Source organism: Corylus avellana, chromosome 1 (genome assembly GCF_965113065.1).
Source record: "Corylus avellana chromosome 1, dhCorAvel1.hap1.2, whole genome shotgun sequence".
In the NCBI taxonomy this organism is placed as follows: domain Eukaryota; kingdom Viridiplantae; phylum Streptophyta; class Magnoliopsida; order Fagales; family Betulaceae; genus Corylus; species Corylus avellana.
The window spans coordinates 14824156-14848291 of NC_142490.1; the positions used below are offsets into that span (position 1 = coordinate 14824156).

At 35.4% G+C, this 24136-nt stretch overlaps 1 protein-coding gene and 1 pseudogene across 2 annotated transcripts; both read left to right on the forward strand.

The window, feature by feature from the left end:
* The first annotated feature begins 3966 nt into the window (after nucleotides 1-3966).
* LOC132169174 (gibberellin 2-beta-dioxygenase 2-like) lies at nucleotides 3967-11334 on the forward strand. The gene is made up of 4 exons (XM_088513558.1): nucleotides 3967-4349; nucleotides 5786-6158; nucleotides 6614-6845; nucleotides 11192-11334. The coding sequence occupies exons 1-4, from the start codon at nucleotides 3967-3969 to the stop codon at nucleotides 11332-11334; spliced, it is 1131 nt and encodes a 376-aa protein (XP_088369684.1).
* A 3488-nt stretch (nucleotides 11335-14822) lies between these two features.
* LOC132168515 (calmodulin-interacting protein 111-like) lies at nucleotides 14823-22988 on the forward strand (annotated as a pseudogene). Its single transcript, XR_015912620.1, has 8 exons — nucleotides 14823-15255; nucleotides 16266-16433; nucleotides 17462-18354; nucleotides 18979-19181; nucleotides 19538-19745; nucleotides 19972-20204; nucleotides 20795-21250; nucleotides 22403-22988. The product of XR_015912620.1 is annotated as a calmodulin-interacting protein 111-like (transcript).
* Nucleotides 22989-24136: the final 1148 nt, after the last annotated feature.

Sequence of the window (24136 nt, forward strand, 5' to 3'; positions counted from 1 at the left end):
TAGTATATGTATTTTTCTACTTGGTGAAGATTAATCCTCTTTCTAGTCATGCAATAGTCATTTCAAAAAATATAAAATATTTTGGGTCGTTTTGTTAACGACCCTATATAAGAGGCATCATTTTGTACTGAAAATGACGCCTCTTAGAGGTGTCGTTTTAGGGCTAAAAAGACGTCACCCAAAAGAGCTACATTCAGCTCCATTTCATTTAGAATGGATAGCTCGAGCATGTATCTAAATTCTTGCCCGAACAAAATAGAACCCAAGAGTGCCTTCTGACATGAGGCTTTCTTATGGGCAACCTCATTGGGGATGAAAAAGATGAATAATACTTCTCTCAACATGAGAATATTTGTGACTAGAATTACTATACAAAGAAAATTTTAAGGCAAATTTATTTCAATTTCCGTTTTTTGGGGGCATTTATGCATGCACAGACACAGCTTGGGGAATCTACACAAAAGGTATTGGGCTCTTGTGGATATTTTCTATGTTATAAAACAAATATATTTTTTTTTTGATGTCCAAGTACGTAAAATATTATTTAACTAAAATATTGTAGAAGTTAACTAGGGTTCGAAGCCATAACCTCTATTTTGATATCATCATTTTTTAAAAAATAAAAAATAAAAAAAATAAATAAAAATGATTACTAGCTGCTATCTAGTTACTTTAAGAATATATACAATGTTGCTTTAGCATGTTAGAGTATATCATGAAGTTCAAGAATAATAGTCACAGTAGAAGACAATTATTAACTTATAGAGTCACACTTGAAGACTATCACTGAGTTACATGTGAATAGTTAAAGATTATCACCTAGCTATCCTAGTTAGAGTAGAAATCTATTTGTATTTAACATGATTCTCCTATAAATAGGAGCATATTATATTGTAAATATTACTCAGAGAAATAAGAGCTTAATGCAGCCTTAGGGCTTGATCTTGTGGATATAGTTTATAGACCGAACCATGTAAATCTCTGTGTCACTATCTTATTACAGAGCAAATAGGCTAACGCTACAATTTTCTTTTATGTTTCTTATTCTTTATTTCGATTGATTTCCCAATCACGAAATCTATATTGTTTTATTTTTGTTAAAAAAAAAAAAGAAGATATCATCCGGCCATTGAAATCCACGACAGAGCCACAACTTCCTCCTGCGACACTTCGGCATGGACCTTCGCTCGACCAGCTCCTTTCTCCAAGACCCCGATGGTCTCTCTCATGCCCAAGTAGCCAGATTTGCCCGTGCCTTCACCACTTCCATTCATCTTCTTCTCTATCAGTCCACACCAAATCTCCAGTCCTCCGCCTCCTAACCACAGATCCGCGATGTGTAGCAGCGCGATCACCTTAGCCATCCTCTCCGGCGTCAACTTCTCGACCGACTCCGTCTCCCTCAGATTTCATCTCCGATCCGGCACCTTTCTCCACGGTTTTCCAAGCCCAATGCCAGGGCTACCAGTGTCTCCCTCCGCCTCCAGCTTCAAATGGTGTGTTTTCAGTTATCCTCCGAGGGTTTGAGCCTAAGGTGTGCTGTACTTGGTAGGAGGCTAGGAATTACGTTTACATAAATTGGGAGAAGAAATTGAAGAAGAAGAAGGGTGTTTGGTAATAAATTTATCTTTTAACCCTTCATAGATTCCTATTTTAGTTTAGGAATATGCTATTCTAGTTTAAGTTTCAGATTTAGTTCCGTTTGATTATGGGAATAAGGTAATCCTTATCCCAACTTATGTAATCTGAAAACAAGATATTATCCAAAAAAAGAAAAAGAAAAAATTCAAAAGAGGCTGAAGTTGCCCACAAAAAGAGGCCCAAGATACCCACAAAAAGAGGCCCGAGATGCTCACAAAAAGATGCCTAAGATGCCCATTTTCTTTCTCTCTTAGCCCATAGTTGACATTCCCTTTCTTTCTCTCTTAGCCCATAGTTCGCTTTCCCTACTCCAAAGAGGGCATAGTTGCCCATCTTCTTTCTCTCTTAGCCTATAGTTGGCTCTTTCTTCTCTAAAAGAGGCCATAGTTGCCAATTTTTCTTTCTCTTAGGCCATAGTTGGCTCTCCCTTCTTTAAAAGAGGTCATAATTGCCCATCGCCTTTCTCTCTTAACCCATAGTTGGCTCTTTCTTCTCTAAAAGAGGCTAAAAGTTGTCGAACTTCAAGTTCAAGAGCAGCCGATGTTTCAATTCCGGCGCCATCAACTCCACTCAACTACCTCGGCCGCCACCAACTTCAACGAGTTTCCGGTCACCATCTCAGCCTCTCTTGCCAACTAAAGAACAAACTCAAGTTTTCACAAGTTTACACACCTTGAGTTTGAGGAGGAATGCTTGAGTATATCTCAAGAATAATAGTCACAGTATAAAACTATTACTAACTTACCATTGAAGAATATCACTGAGTCACTTGAAGACTATCATTAAGTTACAGGTGAATAGTTAAAGATTGTCACTTAACTAACCTAGTTAGAGTAGAAATCTATTTGTAGACTAGGGCTTGATATTATGGATGTAGGTCATAGACTGAATCACGTAAATCTCTGTGTCACTATCTTATTATTTCCGCATTATGAATTCTTTCATAGCATGCCTATCCATTCCTTGGCCTTGATTACCACAAAGATTAAAGCCCATGCTTATATCATTTACTAAATAACATTCTAAAAGACAAAAGTTGCAATTTATAACAAACGAGAAAAAGGAAAAGTCGTAATGCAATACATATATGAAAATTCTAAATACGACTCCAAACGACACCAATAAGGGGGTTGAATAGGTGTATGCAAATAATACGCAGAATTAAAAATTAAACAATCATACAACCAAAATATGTAGAACAATAGATCACAGAGACACAAATATTTTGGTTACGAAGAAGAAACCATTTAGAGAACTTTCTAAAATGTAAAACCTCTCCGGGGCAGCCAAACCCAGGAAATCAATCAACTATAAAAGAATAAGGATTACAAGAAGTTCACACTTACAAAACCTTTGCAATTGACACTTCCTTGCATAAGACAAGCGACCCACTTGACTTCTACCGCAGTAGCCCTTTCCAGAACATCTGGCACAATTCTTCTACTTAATCTCCTTTACCGGAACTCCGGTAGACTTCGGTTGTATATGATTTGTGCTGAAGACACAACCTTTAACTCTAAGAGAGACTAACCCTAACACTCAATATCTTAAACGCTCTCTTAGCACATGGAATTCTTATGTGGTATTCCTTACAATTTCGTGCATAACAGCTCTCTATATATAGACTATAAGAAAACCTAGTACTAGTTGAAATGGGAAGAAAAATTAGTTCTAGTTGGAATAGGATTCATCCAAATTTTCTTCCTTATCTTGCGAGACGATTTTGGCATAGCTAACTTTCGAATTTTGAAAATCTTATTTCACAAAGATTTGTAGAATTTTGTGTTAGCTTTCCAATGCCGCTGGTTTCACCTCAATCCAATTCTTGAGCCGAAAGTTATGGTCTGAATACTGATACATGTGCAGGATACGAAATTTAATCAAATCCTATTTTAACTCTAATTAAAGAATTCCGATTTGATTAAACTTAACCATATCATATAGATCTTCTATTATGATTGGTTAAGCTTAACCACATCTTCTAGGTCTTCTCTTGACACAACACCTCGTGTATGCACTGCTGACGGAATTGCAGATGAATGTATTTTGTCACTGAATTTGGCAATTCAAAACCCAACAATATATAACCTAAAACAACTATTCAATGATACCTTATTTGAATTAATTATATTATTGATTATGTAAGACTCTTAACAATTATGATAGTCAGAGTAGCCCCACTCTTTTCTCTCTCTCTCTCTTTTCTCTCTCTCGGCTGTATAAAAGGGCACCATATATCTTCAACCATGACCATACCTCCAAAGCTCAAACTGATCATCAAATTCTTGATTTACTTACTTTCTAAGTCTATATCCAGAAACAAACATGGTGGTGCCTTCTCCCACCCCAGTAAGATTAACCAAGAAAACAAAGGCAGTTAGGGTGCCCACCATTGATCTTTCTCTCAACAGGTCAATGCTATCTGAGCTAGTGGTGAGTGCCTGCGAAGAATTTGGCTTCTTCAAAGTGGTTAACCATGGCGTGTCAAATGAGATAGTTACGAGGATGGAGGAGGAAGGGGTGGAGTTTTTCGCCAAACCGGTGGCGGAGAAGAAGCGAGCGGGGCCGGCTAGTCCTTTTGGTTATGGGTGCAAAAACATTGGCCCCAATGGCGATATGGGTGAGCTTGAATACCTTCTTCTTCACACAAATCCTCTCTCTATTTCTGAAAGATCCATGGCTGTCTCCAATGACCCTACGAAATTCAGGTGACACCTCACATCTTTCTTCTTCTTTTTTTGTGTTTGGAACTTTTCGGACATTATTTAAAAAAGACATGGGAGGGAGGGACAGCCGAACAGGCTAGAGAGTAGTAAACACAACTTTTGTTTTGTGTTTCTTTTGTGCCCCCAACAGGTTCGCGCGTTTCATGCTTAGGATTAATGTGGCATGTTTAGTTCATTTTCTTTGAATTATTTTAATTAATGTTGAATATAAATAAATAGTGACGCAGGGACATATTATAATATATATATATATATATATATATATATATATATATATATAAAAGGAAGTACTCTGACTCTCTGAGACCTGTAAATAATTGGGAATGTAATTAAATTTAATTTAATTTGCAGATGAAATGGCGGGGAAGATTTGTTTAGTAGTGTTTGGCATCCTAGAAAAGGATGTCTTTTCCTTTATGAGAAAAGAAATCATATATTAATTGAACATAAAGTATATAAAGTTTTGATTTCAAGGAGTTGGACGCCTTTGTTTCATCGATGATTCCATAGAAGAAATAGAGTGGACTTTTCTTTTGTTTTAGGGTCTACGGCTCTTTAATTATACTGGCCGGAGCCAAGCGTGCGATATTATATCCTATCGGCCTAAAAGCTGTTGGGCCCAAGTCTAACACCCCACTTTTCCCATCTAACGGGCAACCCCAATAGATGAGAAATCATCTAAATTTTATGTTTTTATTGAGTCCAAGCCCTCAAAATTAATTATTATTATTATTATTATTATTATTTTTTTCTTTTAAATTCGGTCTCCTGTCGTCTCAAATACTATTAAGGGGTTTCATTGACAAAGAGAAACACACAATGTCCAATTAGAACTGTGACTCCCACTAGCCAGTGAGGATATAATTAATTAGACAAGAAAGAAATCAATAACTTCACAATCAAATCAAGAAAAAGATTCAAAGTAACGGAACAATATATTTGAGAATATCTAGTTAGTTATAATGGAGGAATATTTTTGTCTTTTTACTTTTTTAAAGATAAAAATACTCATTTACTATAACTAATTGAATATTCTCCAGTTCAAATGAAATGAAGAGGATCCTAATTCAAAGTTAACGGTGGGACTTAGTTTTAAAAAGAAAATTCTTTTGATCAGTCTATTAAATTAAGATTTAGAAACTCAGTAATCTGTTGTCTAAATTGCTAATTGCTCATATTGCTAATAATTCGGATAGTAAATGTGAAAAAATCTATATAACAAGAATGTAGGCAGCTCAAAATAATTTACTTGGACAGATAAACGTCACATTTCTCTTTAGAACATGTTATTTTTACATTTATTTTTAATAAATTGATTTAGATTATTATTATTATTTTAAATTGAATAAAAATTTCTTAGAAATAATAATGTTCTTTTGGGTAGACTAACATTTATTTATTTATTTTTTGGTTTGCAGTGATAGTGTAAGTAATTACATACAAGCAATGAAGGAAGTAGCATGTGAGATTCTTGATCTAGTGGCTGAAGGCCTTTGGGTCCGTGACAAGTGTGCCTTCAGTAGGCTCATCAGAGACGTTGACAGTGACTCACTTCTTAGGTTGAATCACTATCCTCCGATGAATGATGTCAGTGATTGGAATCCATCACCAAAACTTTATCAATGTAAAAACAATCGGATAGGATTTGGGGAACATTCTGACCCTCAGATCTTGACTATCTTGCGATCCAACGACGTTGGGGGCCTTCAAATATCTTTGAAGGACGGGTTGTGGGTTTCAGTCCCTCCTAACCCCCGTGAATTCTGTGTTTTCGTTGGTGATGCCCTACAGGTTGGTAATAATCAAATGAATAGTCTAAGCCAGATTTTTAACAATTTTAATCTTCAAGTTGTTAACCATTTAAATAGTAAATACGAGAGAATTCTTATGAAATTCATGTTTATCGAGGCATCTGAGTTTCATAAAAATTATCTAATCTTTACATTTACAGAAATAATTCTAAGAAAAATGTCAAGTTAGAATTTGGGTTTTTTTTTTTTTTTTTAATATCAGAATAAAAATCAAAGTATCAAGAAAAGTAATAATAGTCAAAGTAAGTCGCTTCTAGAAGTAATCGCACTCCTAAACGGGTTCTTTATTTTCATGCACATTGTATAATTGGGTCAATGCTTTCAAAACACTGGTAAAAAATTATATATTTTATTAAAAATGCAAGTGGAAATCACCTAGAAAAACAAATTTGATTAGTTTAATCTCCTCACATAGTTTTCGTATTGGCAATGAAGGCTTTGACAAATGGGAGGTTGGTGAGTGTGAGACACAGGGTATTGGCAAACTCAATGAAGCCAAGAATGTCAACGGTGTACTTCGGGGCTCCACCCCTTAACACATGGATCTTTCCTCTCCCGGAGTTGGTCTCACCGGAGAAACCAAGTCTCTATAAGCCCTTCACTTGGGAGGAATACAAGAAAACTGCATACTCCCTCCGATTGGGAGATTCCCGTCTCGACCTCTTCAATGACCCTACGAAATTTAGGTAACACCCTTTTGGGATATTATTTAAGTTATCTATTCACCGAGAGCAATAGCATCAACTTTTCTTTGATTTTCTTTATATTTAGAAAATAAAATTAATTTTTGCTTTCCTATTCAAATATATTTTACAAAATTTCAACATAATCGTAAAGGTAAAAAGCAAGCGAAAAAAAAAAGAAAAAAAAAAGAGAGAAATATTTTGTATTAAAATAATGGATAGAAGTGCTAAAATGCAATCCAAGCATTCCCAATGTCTACTTTTTTTTGTGGTTTTTTAAGACTTTCTTCTATCCTCTAATTTAGTCTCTATATTCCTCTTTTATCTCTATCTCCAGTGCTTGTGTTGATAAGTCTTAAGGAGATAACTCTTGAAGGGTTTGAGTTGATGCAATGATGTACACAAGCTACATGTGTAGTTGCTGTGGATAAGCCTTAAGCATTAATCTGATGAAGGTGGCACCCACCTCTGCTGCAATATTTGAATCAAGTTGATGTGGTACAAATGTTCCTGATGAAGATATCTCACATGGATTTGCTGATGTGGCTGCTGACTCTGCGTCCTCCTTACCATGTGTCACAAACAGGCATCAAGCATTGCATCAGATATCTGATCACAGAGAGCTTATCAAGATGGCCCTCATTCAAAGACTCAGAGGTGAATAGGAAAAAACCCATTATGCCAAGGCTGCAAACAGCAATACCACATAGAGATATGTCTCCATATGAATGAGCAGCGCCCAAGAAAACAATGGGCACAAATACAAAAACAAGAATCAATCTATTGCTAAAAATAAATAATGAAAGGGAAAAGTACACTTTTCCCCCCGAAGTTTGAGCCGATTTTTAATTCAACTCCCAATGTTTTAACTCCCAATGTTTTAATTTTTGCAATGTACTCCCAAAGTTTAAAATTTTTGCAATTCAGCCTATTCGTTAGTGAGCGCCGTCTTCTCTAGTGATCTGACGGAAACATGATCACTTAATTTCAAGTTTTTTTCCTAAAATGCCCCCTCCAAAGTATGTTGGTTCCTCACATCTTCAAGCTCTTTCTGCCATTCCCCTTCCTTCTTCTGGGCTGCCTCAATTGCTGCCTGTTCCAACTCAACAGCCCGGAACTTCTCAACCTCTGTATCATCTCATCAGTGTTTGACAATATACATGTAGATAATAATATTAATATGCTCAAAATTAAGATATTATGATATTCATAGCATAATATCTTACATACCAATAAACGAGTCTTACATACCAATAAACGAGGAATTAATTTATGTTAATTCATTGACAACAAATAAATTTTTTTTTTTTGAAACAAAGGTAATTCTGTTTATTCACTATAGTGGAATAATCAAGAGCTGGAAAGCTCTAAACAGAAGGAGCAATTTGCTCTAGGGTAACAACATCAAAAATGATATTGGGGATATCTTCCAACCATATTCTCTCACCGCTCTCCCTTATGGCAGCCTTGGCTAAGCCATGGGCAGCCATATTTGCAGTCCTTTTTACATGTTTAATATCCCATTTTCTAAAGGTCTTCAATACTTCCTGAATGTCACCCACAATATGCCCAAATTTGCACCATAAAGTCCCCGTATAATTGATGGCCTCTACAACCTGCTTGGAGTCCCCTTCAAGAATGAAATCGAGAAACCCGCTGTCTCTGCTGAATTCAGCTACCTCTAATGCCCCCATTGCTTCGCCGATAACTGGTTCTTGGATAGAATCCAACGTCTTGCTTAATGCTGCCATGACCCGACCTTTTTCGTCTCTTATTATTACTCTGAGCCCCATCCGGTTTTGTTGTGAGTCTAACGCAATGTCCCAATTGGTTTTAAATCTACCAGACGGGGGAGGCGTCCACTTCTCTTCCGTCACTTGCAGCAATCCGTTATCATTCATCTTCTCCTCAATCTGGAGCGATCGAAAAAAAGTTAAGCTTTCAATCGCCTTACTGACAATGGTAGTTGGATGGGAAACTCCTCCCCATGTACCACTGCATTCCTTCGTGTCCAGATGCCTCTAGCCACCACTGCACACATCTCAACTTCCTCCTTGGTGCACTGTTCGAACAGCAAGTTGACAGTGGATTCAAAATCCCTTACCATGGTTGGACTTTTTTGGATTCTGGGAATGCAGCAGCCCCACACATCCTGTGCAGCCGGGCAAGACCACAAGCATGAACCACGGATTCTGGTTCTTGGTTACACAGGATGCATGTGTCATTGTCCAGAACCCTTCTCTTAGTCAAGTTCACTTTGGTAGGAAGAATGTTACTGTAGGCCCTCCATAAAAACAACTTAGTGGGATTTGATACCTTCAGTTGCCATATCGACCTCCATATATTATTACCTTCAGGAGTCTTGGAACATTCTCCTCTTGTCCTCTTCATTCGGTCCATCACTAGATGGTATGCACTTCTGACCGAAAACTCCCCATTGTTAGTTGCCCGCCAATATAATTACTCACAAACTCATCATGTCAAATGTGTACAAGTTAGTGGAAAAACTTTAGAAGAATGTTGAAATAGTGGGAAATCATCAATTCGATCAAATGATCAAAAGTGGAGGGAACAGATCAAATCAAAGGTTTCAATGATGTAGTACTGGTGGCACTAGACTATATGACAAAACATAGACTGAAAAAGATGGTAAAATCAAAGGTTTTAATAATGGGCCATGATCCTCTTCATTTCAAAAGAAATAGACAAGAGTCTATTCTTATTTTATAAGGGTAGAATAGTCATTTTATATTTTTTTTAGACCATTCTATAATTTTAAAATAGGGATTCGGATCCCCTGGAATTCCAGGGGAATTCAAGATTATGAAATTATGCAATCTTGGCAGTCCAATTTCATCCAAGAGTCTACAACAAGCCATGTGTCCCACTAATAATAAAATAATAAAATATTATTTACATTTTAAAAAGAAAATGTAAAATAAAATAATAAACAAATAAATAATAATAATAATAAAAAAATATGGGGTGGCTGTCTGGGCACCCAATTTTTGCCATAGGGGGTGGCCGGCCACCCCAACTGAGCCATAAGGGTCGACAATATGAATGGTTTTCATGCTTGTAAACATTGGTCAAAAGATAGACCTTATAGCACATTATTAGATAAATAGACTGAGAATAGTTGAACTCAATTCGCGAAAACTTTTTATCGTCTCCTCTCCTTCTTCCTCTTTACCACCGTGCCCATCTCTCTCTCACACTGGCTGCGTAGAGTGAGAAAATGAAAAGTTCTTATGTGAAAATGAAAGTTTTTTGGTTTAGGCAAAGGTTGTTTCCCGTAAGAGTTTTGGAAATTGATAGGTTCTATTTTTAGTGAGTTGGTTGAACCTGGATACCCCTGATTTTGTCCCAGTCAGCAATCAGAGTACATAAGGATAACCCACTACTTGCAGTAACCACTTCTACCACTAAGAATATAATATAACTTTTAAGTGGTAACCACTTTTACCAGTTCTAACTTCTATTAACCACTAACACTAACTTCTCTCAACCTCACTAGTATTGTTTTTTATTTTTATTTTTATGTGTACTGATTTATATGCTAGCAAGAGTTTCATGATTGACATTATCGACGTTATGATGTGCTTCCCCCTTACATTGTTAAGCAGATCGATGGTAAGTCATGCAAGATTTAATATTTTAGCTATGGTATAATTTTTCAGAAATTAAATATATAGATATATTTTTGGTTGTAGGATTTTGTTAGACCATTGTATAGTTGCAGAGACTACTATAAGCTCTCATAAAGCGAAAGATCTATCAAAACCATGCCGTAATTTATCCATACAGGAGTTAATGGACTTTTGCATTCCAGAAGAAAAAACAATTTCTAGGTATGAGCTTCTAACAACGTTTGAATGGGTCAAAAAAAAAATGGACTTAGAAGTAAAGACGGGTATCCCATAGTAGGCATAAAACAAAAGGGAAGACCAAATACAAACATAGAGGTAATTAAGAATAACCTTATTTTTTATTTTTCAATTATCTATCTTTGTTATTTATTTACTTCAATTTTTCATTCTTCTAGAAAATGAATGCGACATATGTGCGGGGTTAGATGGTGGCCGTTTCCTACAGAGGTAGACGAATGGGTGATGTTGAAAGTAGTGAGAAGACAACCCGTAGCGGCCATAATCCTAATAGAAAGGGGATTTGGCAAATTTCTTGAGATAATTATAATTAACTTATAGTTGTGGTGGTAATAATATCAAATTGTTGTTTTTTTTTTTTGTTTTTTTTTATGCTTTTGTTATCATGTTACTGAATGGTATATATGAACGTCCTAAACTTGAAGTTCAACGCCGTAAACATGAAGTTCAAGAGCAAGAGAGTAAAAATGATGACTATCATGCAATTACGGTGGTGGGATTTGGAAGCCTAAACGGAAAAACTATTGGTCATTCTGCAACTCATGGGGACTTTCTTGGGGATCTTACGGATGTGAAAAAATTCTAACCCACTACTTGCAATAACCACTTCTACCACTAAGAAGACAATGATTACAAGAGCTGAAGAGACAATAGTTATAAGAGCTCAAGAGACAATGATTATAAGATCTCAATAGACAATGGTTATAAGAACTCAAGTGACAAGAGTTACAATTATGGTTGTTAATGTAGAAGTAAAATAGACATGTAACATTCATACTATTTTTCTATAAATAGAGTCTTCTTTACAATCAAATAATCAAGTGAAAAGAAAAGATGTAGCCATGTAAAGGCTTTGATGTGTCGATGTGAGCCATAGGCCGAACAACCTTAATTCTTCGAGTCTCTCTTTTTTATTATCATCTATCTTCCCTAAATTATAAGATCAAATAGAATGTTGTGAGGGGGTCTGCAACAGGCCTCCCCCTCCAAAGGACTATCACCCAATAGAGGGGGAAATAGAAGCACAAGGGTCCGAAGGAGATTGCTCTTTCTTTTTGGGTTAATAATTATGATAATAACGGGATTAATTGTGAATTATAGATGATTCAATAGGCCTTAACTAATAAAGTTTGAGAAACTCAATCTCAAGGTGGCGATAAAGAGTATTTTTCATTACATTTTATAGTGTGTACAGCAAACGATACATGGTAAAAATCCCTTGGGTCAATCTTCCCAAATCAGGGATAATACGAATAATATCTTTCTAAGATAGTTACAAGGAAATAATCACAAAGAATGGAGGAAATCATATAATGTACATAAAGCAGATATCTCTTCCTAAAGATGATTTCCAAAGAATATCCAAGCATGTCTATAGAATCAAGAACTGAGAATTTCAGGTAGATTGTAAGCCATGGGTAATTCAGGTAGATTTAAGAAGACAACCGAGAATTTGGTCGTTTGTTTGGTCTGGTTTGTGTTTAGTTGTAGAGTGGCTTTGTAAGTTTACTCTGTTTGTGTCCTGTTTCTTCTATTGGGTTGTTTGTGTTCCGGTATTTTATTGAGGAGTTTGTGTTCTTCAATAAAGTTGAGGTGGGGAGCCTCATGATTGGTCCTGAATAAAACCCATATTAGTGTAATTAACCGAGATTAATTTCCTTAGCTCGCTTTTGAGCCACCAAAGCCTCCCTAAGCTTCTCATTCGCTTCTTCAGCAACTCTTTGCACTTCTTTTAATTCATCAATGGCTCTCACCTTCTCTTTCTCGGCCAAAGCTATCTGTTCCTTTGCTTTCTTTAGATCTTCCTGGACAAGATTCAACTGCACCTATAATTTTGATCCCTTCGCAATTCGTGTAGGCTGTTTCTGAAAATCAAGATCAATTAACAATGCATATCAAAATTCACATCACTCATCCCAAAATGCATAAACAGAGAGCATCTCCATTTCAAGGAATAAACAAACTGACAATGCAATGAATTTCACACTTGAAAGTCCATTAACAGAATTGCTTCCTTAACTGTTCATTAAAGAACAGCACAAGGAAACTTTCCAGGATTTAATTTTTCAGTTTCTATCTACAGAAATAATCAGGGATGACAGAAGAAGGAAGGGGAACGACAGAAAGAGCTTGAAGATGTGAGCAACCAACATGCTTTAGATGTGGCTGGGGGTGGGGGCATTTTGGGGAAAAATTGAAATTTTTTGTCAGGGAAGATGACACTCACTAATGAATACGCTGAATTGCAAAAATTTTAAATTTTGGGGGTGCATTGCAAAAATTGAAATATTGAGGGTCGAATTGAAAATCGGCTCAAACTTTGGGGGAGTAAAGTGTACTTTTCCCATAATGAAAACTAATTCTGATGCTTAGTACCTCATAAGACAATGCAAGAGACGAGTATCTGAGCACAATGTCTTAACAAATTATCCAAAAAATTTTAAAATATGAGAAGCACCATCAAGCCAAACAACACACATTTAAAGAATGGAGTATATTAACATGAATGAATACTAGAATGAGAATATAATCCTGCTATTCACAGATTGGGAAGGGCCTTTTTTTTTTTTTTTTTTTTTTTTCAAGGTCCAACCAGGAAGCAGAAATGCCTAAATTAGGCCAACAGTAGCCAAAGTTATTGACAAATGTCCATGATGAACCTAAATGTAAAACTTGCTCTATAATATTATAGTAGAAGAGAGATTCTTGAGTATAAACTTCAAAGAAAATTGCACTTTCTATAACTCTCCAAAAGCCTAAACTACATCCATCAATTCATGGATTTAAATGGAAAAAAAAAAAAAAAATCACAAAAGCTTCTATCAAGCTGAACTTACCAAGAACTAGATATAATCCCCAGCCATGAATTTGGTGGCAACAAAGATTGAACATCTCTTCAAACCATACTTGCTTATTTGATAAACAAGAGAAAAAAGTAGAAGTAGATGATTTTCATGACAAGAATGAAAATGCAAGTGTGGTAGCAGCAGAGTCAAGCTCAGGGGAAGCCAGCATAGTGACAAACATGTAAAGGACACTAGCTCAGATGAGAGCGTATAGAAACAATACAATCAACTACAACCTTAAACAACCAAGTAATTAAATAGCCCATCAATTAACATACAAGACAATATATTGTTTTAATTAATGTAAACTACACAATTTTCATTTTTCAAGCCATATATGCTTATCAGTCACTCATAGAATTATTCTGTCTTTTATTTTAATTAAAGAAAGAGTTAAGAAGAGACAGGTGAGTCCAACAATGCAACCAATGAGTAACTCTAAAAGGAAGACTTTTGTCATATTTTGTCACTCCAAAAACAATATGACTTTTAAAATTACCATTGTATCATTATTGAATCAGTAATTTTAAAAGACATTACATTTGGAAGAATAAAAGAAGGACAAAAGTATTCCTTGTAGTATTATTTGGCTCATGAGGATTTTATGAGTTGGACTAGTAAATAGTAATTAGGGAAAACTTCATTTAACCTCTTTGAACTTTCTTCACATTTGTAATTATCATTTTAAACTTAAAAAACTCTCAATTTAATGTATCAATCTTTCAATTTCACCCGTCCATTGTGATTTAACAGTAAATCCTAACGGAGGGAGGGGCGTCAAAATTTTCAAAATACTCCTAATTTTTTTAGGAAAGAATTGCAAGGATTTATGCATTGATAAAAATTTAACGGAATTTATAGAAATTTTCATTTTATTTTATTTTTTATATATTTATTTTAAAAAAATGAGTATTAGGATTTAATAAAAAAATTTTAATGGAGAGGTGAAATTGAAAAGAATTGAAAGATGACAAGTTCTATAAAAAAATTAAGGTTTTGTTTGGCAAAGTCTTTTTCCATAGACACTGTAATTGATGCAAATTGATGTGAAAAAAAAATGTAAGAATGTTTGATATAAAAAAGGAAAAAAGTGGTATGGAAAAGTGAAAAAATTTTGTTTTGTAGTGATTTTTTTATTTAAATAGTAATAAAAAGTGAATGATGTTATATAAAAAGTGAAAAAAGTTAAAATGTTTTGATGAAAAATTGTGATGAACAGCTTTGCCAAACAAAGCCTAAATGTCTTCTCTTAAACCTTGCAGGTGAGGAGGGTTTTGCAGATTACGTGAAAGTGTTTGATAGGCAGCCAATTATCAATCATTTGATTAATCAATTTGAGCTCAGAAGCTCCAACGTCTGAGATGATTTCAAAGTTTATATAGCGGGGGAAAAGATGGCCCCCAAGACAAAGAAGCATTCCAAGGCACAGTCGAGGCTGTTAAGCGGTGACCACTCTGCATGTCCTTTTGAAGCCAGCGAAGAGGTTCTTTTGCGCGCTCTCGAAGAAGCTTCTTTGCATTAGCATATATCCTTCTCTAATCGCCAAATCTGCTTTTATTGGAAAAGTTGCTGATGTCGAGGACGACCTCCAAGGCTGTAAAATTTGGCTTTCCGAGAGTTCCATGCTTGATTCTTCCCTTGCTCCTCATTTCATCGTATCGGTAATTGATTATTTCTACTGGAATTTGAATAATTGGTTAGGGTTGTTTGTATTGAACCTACACTGTTTGTAAAGAATTATGGTTGCTTTTCATGGTGAACTGCAAAGATACAGTATTACACCATTATCTTTTGGACAGAAATTTTCACTTCAACGTATGAAAAAGCACAATTTTTTTTTTTACTAGTCTTATTAAAAAAACACTTGAAAAGCGCATGCGCATGCTATGACACGTTACTTGGAAGAAAATTCCTCAAGCTCGGTTTTTAGAGAAATGATAAAAACCGTTCTCTTAACCATCTCTGTACAGTGAACGAGTGAATCTACTACTGAATTTTTTTGGGACCCACATGAATGTACAAAGATTCATTAGATTTGCAAAAAGAGATGATTGAGAGAATGATGTGTAGCATGTCTCCAGTTTTTAGGAAATTTCTGTCTATCCTTATCTTCTAGATGCCCTGTCTGTTTCAGCATGACAATATGTCTTTGCCAAGAAATCATAGCTCATAAGCTTAGCATACTTGTTTATGACACTTGTTAGGATGTAAATGATGGTATTTTAATGTCCTAATCTAGTCCCTTTCTATGGTCTCCTTGCCTCACTCCGTCTGTACTTGAAAGCTAAAGCTCTTAGCTTAAAATAACGTTGCCCTTTTCTTTTGTGGTATCCAGTTCTCAAGAAGTTGCTTCTTTCATTGATTAGCTTCTTTCATTGATTAGCTTTACTTATAACAAGGATATCAGTTTGATATCCTTTATGGATATTGTTTGCTTGAATGCTTTTAATTGTCGCTCTTTTTCATGTTCTGTTTCTATTTCTCTTGTTACTGTAATAACATTTCAGTTGATGTAGAAACTTATAAGCCTCTATAAATCAAACAAATAAATTTGTTAGTTTAGTTGGATTTGTCTTATTATAATCCTAAAGTAACTTGTAATAGATAGTCCCACAAAAGGGGATATGTGATTGCATACTTATCCTCTTTTTTATCTTAATCCTGTTGTCAGGTGTCACTTGCTTCTTCAACGAATAACTTTTCATCAAGCTTCCCACTCAGCTCATTATCAGATGAATGTGCTGCATATTTTGGGATTGATACAGTAGAGAAAACGGCTAAAGAAGTGGGGAGCTACTTTGCTCTTGCGACAGTTTTTGCTTCTAGTAAGCTATGAATGGTAATTTAGTTGTTTCAATTTTGAAACCATTTGTTATATGACAACTACCAAAAATATTTCAGAGAAAAAGGGAAGTAAATGCATTGATAAATAGGATAAAGTTGGGAACATTTGGTATTTGTGTGCCTAAACACACTCCTTGCACGAACTCTGTATTTTGCAGAATAACTGTTTGAGATTGGTTTTTTTCACTTCCGTCATGCTATTGTTAAATGCTTCAAGTCTTCGATTGTTGTACTTGTTGAACTGGTTCATGAAACCTTCAATTGCATTCTTGCAATTGGGATTCTTGCTATACTGTAGCATTATTGGAATTGGGAGTTTCACAATCTAACCATCATGTCTTGCATTAATAATTTACTGTAGCATTGATTTGGTTAGTTTAAAGCAGGTTTGCAGCCTTTTAGAGGTTGGAATTTTAGGTTTCAGTTGAGAAGACCTCCGTCGAAGATAAATGCAGGTGATATTCTGAGCAACAGGATGAACTTTTGAGAAATAAACTGTTATTGTTTATTAATCCTTTTTGCTGTTGCAACATCCAGAAAATTTAACATCGTATGTAATTTGAGGAAATGTGTTAAATAAGTAGAGCATTGCCTCGAAAGCCTGGGTTGCTTTTTTTTCTTGGGCTGTTTCTTTAAAAGGTTTGGGAAGGGCACTTGGCTTAATGATGTTATAATTTAAGAAAATTCCTTTAGACATTGTACGTTTGATATATCCTATGAGGATTGGCATGCCTTCTAGAAATAGAATGGACTATTTGAGTCTTGGTCCAAAGCAGCTGTTAGAACATAAAAAGATACAATGTACGTGTTTTGAAAAAAAAAAAAATGTTATTTCATTCTCTCCATATCATCAATTCATGTTTTTGTTTGTCTTGGTTTATTGGTAAATTTTGGAGTTGCTGGTGTACCTAATTTTGCACCTATTATGTTATTGGATCTTGATACATCAGATCAAACTGAGATTGGGGTCTATCTCATTACTAAGACTTTTTTTTTTTTTTTTTTCATTTTTAACTTTCCCAGGTTTTGAAGAATGAAGTGCGATTGTCTTCCAACCTTTCCTACACCATGGGTTGTCCTACTTCAGGCAGAGTTGTGTTTGTTTACCCTATACAAAGCCAATTCGCATCCAGTCCTCTAAATGGACATGACACACCAAATGGCACCAGAGTTAGCTCTTTTGTTGTATACAACTGCAAGGAATTGCATGTAGAGCTGGCTCTTTCGAAGAATAAATCAACAGTGCCAAGTAATATGTTGTCTTCCATGAACTTTCCTGCAGAAAAACATGGTGATCCATTTGAAATCGGAATGGTTTCATCCCCTAAAACTCCATTGTATCAGTCAAAACTTAGCTCTTCTAGTACTAGTCACATAACTTCACCAATACGTGAAAATTCAGTATCATGTTTACCAAATTCAACCAGTTCATCTATTGATTCATTTGATATTAGTGAGGTAATAGGGGATAAAAGTTTTAAGAAACTTCTTCATACATGTGTTATTAAGTGGTTGCCTTCTCATAATCTGTTATGTGGAAATTTTGTCGCCATCCAGATACTTTCTAAGCTTTCAATTTTTCGTGTGATAGGTGCTAAACAATTGTCAGCAAAGAGTAGCAGCCATAATTTTACGAATGAGAAAAGTCATCATTTGCTCTTTGAAGATCCTGAACTGGTGGACCATTTGAACCATGCTTTTGTTGTAAACCATGATACAAAAGTCTGTCTGTATTTTCCATCAAATATGGTGTCTGAAACTTCTCAGAAAGGAGGTTTTTCAGGTGTTGAATTTGAATATAAGGATGTTAAAGCTAATGTGGTAGACAATACTTTGAAGTTGGGTAGTCTTTCAAAAGAATGTGCAATTTTGAAAGATATAATAATCTCCTCATCAGTGAAGGACACTTTGTCGAGGTATGCCATGCAAAATATTTTCTCTTGTTTATTTGTTCAGGTATTTAGCATTGACTTTCTTCTTTTTAATATCATGCTATACTGTACTAGACTTTTGGACTATTGCCTTTTCTTTGGGGTTGATTTGTTATTATTATTATTATTATTTTGAAATTGATTGATAAACTTAAAGAAAATGTTCTCTACAGATGGATACATGTTGACATATCAGATTGCGTTGATAGTACAGTTCATAAAAGGTCAAATCACAAAACAGTTATTATTTTGTAGTTATAATTGTTTTGGAGATAAGTGCTTACAACTCTTTTCATCTTTTGATTTATTGGAGTACGTATTTCATAATACCCATTTACTTCGTTTAGCTGAACTATGGGCAATCTTAGGTATAGTCGGATATGTAATTGCTTTTTCCAGTATATATGGAGATCAACGCACTGCACATAATTGTTGCTGACTGTCTCTTACCCATTGTTGTAATTATTTTTGATTCTCTTCCTATGGCTATGAACTATTCAATTCTATGTTTTGAAGTTCTTGTCTTCCTTTAATTGCATACTTAATGCAGCTGTTTTTATGGTCCACATATTCAGTATTAGATGGTGATCACTGATGTAACCGTTTTAGTTTCAGTTTACGAACTACAAAGGGAGTGCTTCTGCATGGCCCTCCTGGCACGGGAAAGACTTCTTTAGCTCGGCTGTGTGCCTGTGATGCTGGTGTTAGACTTTTCTCTGTGAAGGGACCTGAAATTGCGAGTAAATATTATGGAGAAAGTGAAAGCTTTGCTCGAAGTTTTTGAGTCAGCAAGCCAAGCAGCACCTGCCATGGTTAGATTTCTTCACCCCAAAATGTTCACTTATGTCATTATTTTATTTGGAGCACTCTAAATTCTTAAAACTCCTAGCTGCTTTTAAAATTAGAGAGGGAAGCCAAAGCCTCACGCCGATGATCCTCCTCAATGGCTGTCAAATGAACCGAGCTTGAACATTCAATATTTGACTCAGCTCAAGTCGATTACAGCCTTAAGTACAATTAATGCCTATACATTGTGTTCACATTCTAACTATATTTTCTTGAAATTATTGGAAAAACAACAAGTGTATCAAGTCGATTGCATTCATCAAAGTTTCAAGACTTTGCCTTACAGAGTGATATTGTTGACTTTGGGATTATCTTATTACAGGTATTCATAGATGAGTTGGATGCCATTGCCCCTGCTCAGAAAGATGGAGGTGAAGAGCTATCTCAAAGAATGGTTGCTACGTTATTAAATTTGATGGATGGGATCAGCAGAACTGATGGATTGATTGTAATTGCTGCAACCAATATGCCTGATAGTATTGAGTCTGCACTTAGACGACCTGGAAGACTAGACAGGGAAATTGAAATAGGTATTATGAATTATTTGTGATTATGATATGTTTAGCTTGATTTGTCTGTGATTAGTCAAAATGGGCACTTTTGTCACACTAATGCATTAGCTTGAAATAGCTACCCTATGCAATGAGGCAGCATTGGTATGTCTCAGGCATTATGTTAAATTTAAATATTCTTGTCATGATTTGGATTCCAGTTCAACATCTGTTGCATGCGAAGGTTGTTCTGATGTTATAACAGAAGGATCTTATTGCTTAGAAGTTACAAGAAATGATGATGCAGATTCAGCAACTTCCTCTGTTTCAAATTTGTCTGTTTCCCCAGAGATTTGTCTGTCGTTGACCTTGAAGGGCGCTGTTCCAGAACATGCAGATCATATCATAGATGGCGTTGAAGAAGAGTGTAGGTTAAGAGTAGCTTTTGAAGATTTTGAAAAGGCCAGGATAAAAGTGAGGCCCAGTGCCATGCGGGAGGTATTGTTTATGCATTCACATTGCTTAGAGAATCAATTTTTGAGGAAGTGAGGTCTGCCATCTAGAATGGCACTTTATGTGAGTCCTATTGACTCGTTATTCTTTTATATAAGCCGTTCATACGAGGGCAATTATTAAATTCTTAGCAAATTATATTCTCTCTTTCCCCCTGGGAAGATGTGAATTTCTCTGATACAAGGAGGTCAAAAGAAGGAGAACAAGAAAAGAAAAATTGGGAAAGAAAGGAATCTAATATGAGTATTTCACTAGTTCCAAAATGATGAGCAGTGAGACGAATGTAAGTATCATGGAACTAGATAAAGTTAGGGGACCATGGACTTGTTTGTAATTTTAAGTTGCCAGATCTTAAGCACATTGATCATGCTAGCTAAGTGGTTGCTTCAGTTGGAGTCCAGCCCCCATAATTGTTCGTATTTTAACCTTTTATTGCAGCCTTCAATGCCTCACATATAAGCAAAACTTGAAAAATTTATAAATTTTAATTGTGGGAGAATTTGTCTGACAACTAGTACAGACAATATGCTACCTGATCTAATTTATCAACTCTCATCTTGTTTATTCATTTCTAGGTAATACTTGAGGTTCCAAAGGTCAATTGGGAAGCTGTTGGTGGCCAAAGTGAGGTTAAAACTCAATTAATGGAAGTCGTGGAGTGGCCTCAAAAACGCCAGGATGCATTCAAGCGTATTGGGACTCGTCCCCCTACAGGGATCTTGATGTTTGGTCCTCCTGGTTGCAGCAAAACCCTCATGGCACGTGCAGTTGCCTCTGAAGCAGGATTGAATTTCCTTTCCGTGAAGGGTCCAGAACTTTTCAGTAAATGGGTTGGTGAATCTGAGAAGGCTGTACGATCACTATTCGCAAATGCAACATTTAAAGACTGCAATTACACAAGTACAGCCATCGGAAATTCACTCTTGTGAAGAGCTATCTGCAAAATTTCAAAGGCTTGTTCAGTCTACTGCAACAGAACATGAATTAGTATTTCAGCAGTATTCTAGTAAATCAAACTGGTTTCCCATCTGGTAAAACATTTTGTCAAATCTAGCTGGTTAGGTTACATGTGAATAAGAAATGCCAATTATCAAGCTGGTCTCCAAGGCTAGAGTCATTTGATAAATGTTTGAATAACTAAAGTCCATACCCATATGAATCAATGCGATGGTCACATAGTTGACTGGTGCATCAAAATCATTCAGAGAAGTTGGATTGAGGAAATGATAGTCCAATAAAAATAGTATGGCTTTGTTGCTGAGGTCAGTAGATAAGCAGTTCTTCATGGTTTATTCGTTTGCATCAATAAAATATTTGTTGAATTTGGTGGAATTAGAATTACATGATTCTTTTAATAAAACCTAGGGTTATGAAATACTATGAGTATGCAAGATATGAATGAGAATTTTCAATTACTGGAAGCCTGATTCGTTATAGCTCATGAAATATAAGTATGCTAGAGCCTAGACATGAATAAGAGTTTCAAGTAGTAGAAACCCCCTGTTATCATTATCGACAAGTGGCATATGAAGACACCTAATCAAATTAGATTTTTGGATTATTATTTAGAATAGGTTATGACCATATGCATAAAATAGTACATATTGCTTTATTATTCTCCCATCAACTTAATTATATCATAATCTTCCCAGATCTTCCACGCATTATGGCCTTTCCTGTTGTTCCATGCCTGGTAATGTGTCAATGCTACATAGGCAGACTTCACCATGTGTTTGACAGAAATTAATGCTTCAAGAGGTCGATGCTGATCACTGTATTCCAAAGGAGTTTCTATATGTTCTTATATTCTTAATTAGCTTCACTTCAGTATAAACATGCTAAAGGTATCATAATAATTTGTTAAGGGACACTGTTGTTAGTAGTTTACAATTATATATATTGGTATTTACAATTGGGATTTGCCTATCATTTGAATTTGCTTTTGTCTTGGGAATTACTACACTAAGAGCTTGCTTGTCTGTTTTGCATTGTATACCTTCTTTCTCTTAAAGCTTTTTGTTTAATTTTTCTATTCAGGTATTTTGTTACATGATATGATTATTGTTCTCCCTCTCTCTCTCTCTCTCTCTCTCAAATACATTTTCTTCACTATGAATAAATATTTACATTTTCATACTAATTGATCATTCTTCTTTCGTTTTCTTTTAATTTTGATGAAGCAGGAACCTTATAAAATCTGTTGCACTCTTCCTTTATCAATTCCCAGCAGCCCTTTTACTGTCAAAGTCATCTTCAAGTGTTTAGCCCAACTTTTCTGCAGCTTAGTATGAGCAGATTCCTGTCCTTTTAATCGTTGCATTTGAACGCACAAAAGAAGAGAATACTGTATTTTGATGAGGTTGGGATCTTGCATATCAAAGATTTGTGCCCTAAGCTCCAATTGCATCCAGTCCGACTGAATTTTCTAATGGGGCCCGGATATTCCCTTATGATAATTTGCAATGGGGTAGTTGTGGATTACACGTGTCAGCAGCCCGTTGGAAACTTGTGACTTTTCACGATGGTGTTTGACCGGCTGTGGAAACCATGATGGCCGGAAAGCACTCAACAGGCATCCTCAGAGACTTGAATCTCCACCATCAGATATATATATACACTTTATTTTATTTTTCATTATTTTGTTTGAATGGGTTTCATATAGCATTATGATTGGGTCTTGAAACCTAGAAGTATTGGTTGAAGCAAGTGGTCAAAAATAGCTGCTACTCTCATATATGAATGAGTACTCATAGCATTCATCCGTTCGTTGGTGCCAATCAATCGTGTCTCAACACCTTCTCCTACCAGTAAAATAGGAAAATATATATATCAAATTTAGTGTTTTAATTTAATCTTTATGTGACTATGAAAGTATGTAGTATGTTTTTTGCTTAGTGCTCTAGTAAGTATTAGAGAAAAGTCAACATATTCTCTTCAAACTACCACCCAATTGGCAGTTTTTCTCCTAAATTACTAAAAAATTGACAATATCCCCCAATGATAGCAAAAAGACAAAAGTGATCTCAAACTTTTTTCAATAAGACAAAAGTACTCTAATAATTTTTTATTTTATTTATTTTTTTAAAAAATTCACACCCCGAATTTTTATTTTTATTTTTTTTTAAAATTGTTTTATTTTTATTTTTAATTTGACTAAGGGTAATTTTGTCATTGTGGACATTATCAATGTTTGGTAGTTTGTGAGGACATTAGCAATTGAATGATAGTTTGACAGGGGTATACAGACTTTCCCCTAAATATTATCTATGTGATGTTATATTATAGCATTTTCCGTCACCAATTATTATCAAAGAATAGTAATAGCGGGGGGTGGAGGGGTTGTGGTAGGGGCCGCCCCTTATCCGGTGAAAAATGTTGTTCCTTACCAAATGAGGGATGATGACCCCTTTCGTGTAAGGAGTAGTCGTCCCTCTCTATGAGAGGGCAGTGCTCTCTCTGAAAGGTGACATGGCAAAGGGTTTATCACTCTTGTTTGTGAGAGATAGCTTCCCCTCATTAAGGTGTGGCCATCTCTCTCTAAGAGGTGACCGTCTCTCATAGAGAGTTGGCCAGCCACCCCTCTTTGTGAGGGATAGCCTTCTCTCACTATTGGTGGATAACTTCTCATGCCAGTTAGATGATGATCAGCCACCTCTCTCTCTCTCTTCTTTAATTTTAGTTTTTTATTTTATTTATGGTATATTTGTAATTTAAAGTAGAAGTCGCTTCTTTAATTTTATTTTTTCTATTTTATTTATGGTATATTTGTAATTTAAAGTAGAAGTGTCATATGACATATACAGTTAGTACAAGACGAATCAAATGAGAGCAATGTAGCATCAATTGATTGTTATGATGTGACATATCATTAATTAATTAATTAGATAATAGGTTGATGAAAAGACATATTTGAAATC

Excerpts from the sequence above, each read along its gene's own strand:
- LOC132169174 (XM_088513558.1), top strand. The coding sequence starts at position 3,967 with ATGGTGGTGCCTTCTCCCACCCCAGTAAGATTAACCAAGAAAACAAAG. Across the intron at positions 4,350-5,785 it reads AATGACCCTACGAAATTCAG|TGATAGTGTAAGTAATTACA; the intron begins GTGACACCTCAC and ends TTTGGTTTGCAG. Across the intron at positions 6,846-11,191 it reads TTCCCGTCTCGACCTCTTCA|AAGTTCAAGAGCAAGAGAGT; the intron begins ATGACCCTACGA and ends GCCGTAAACATG.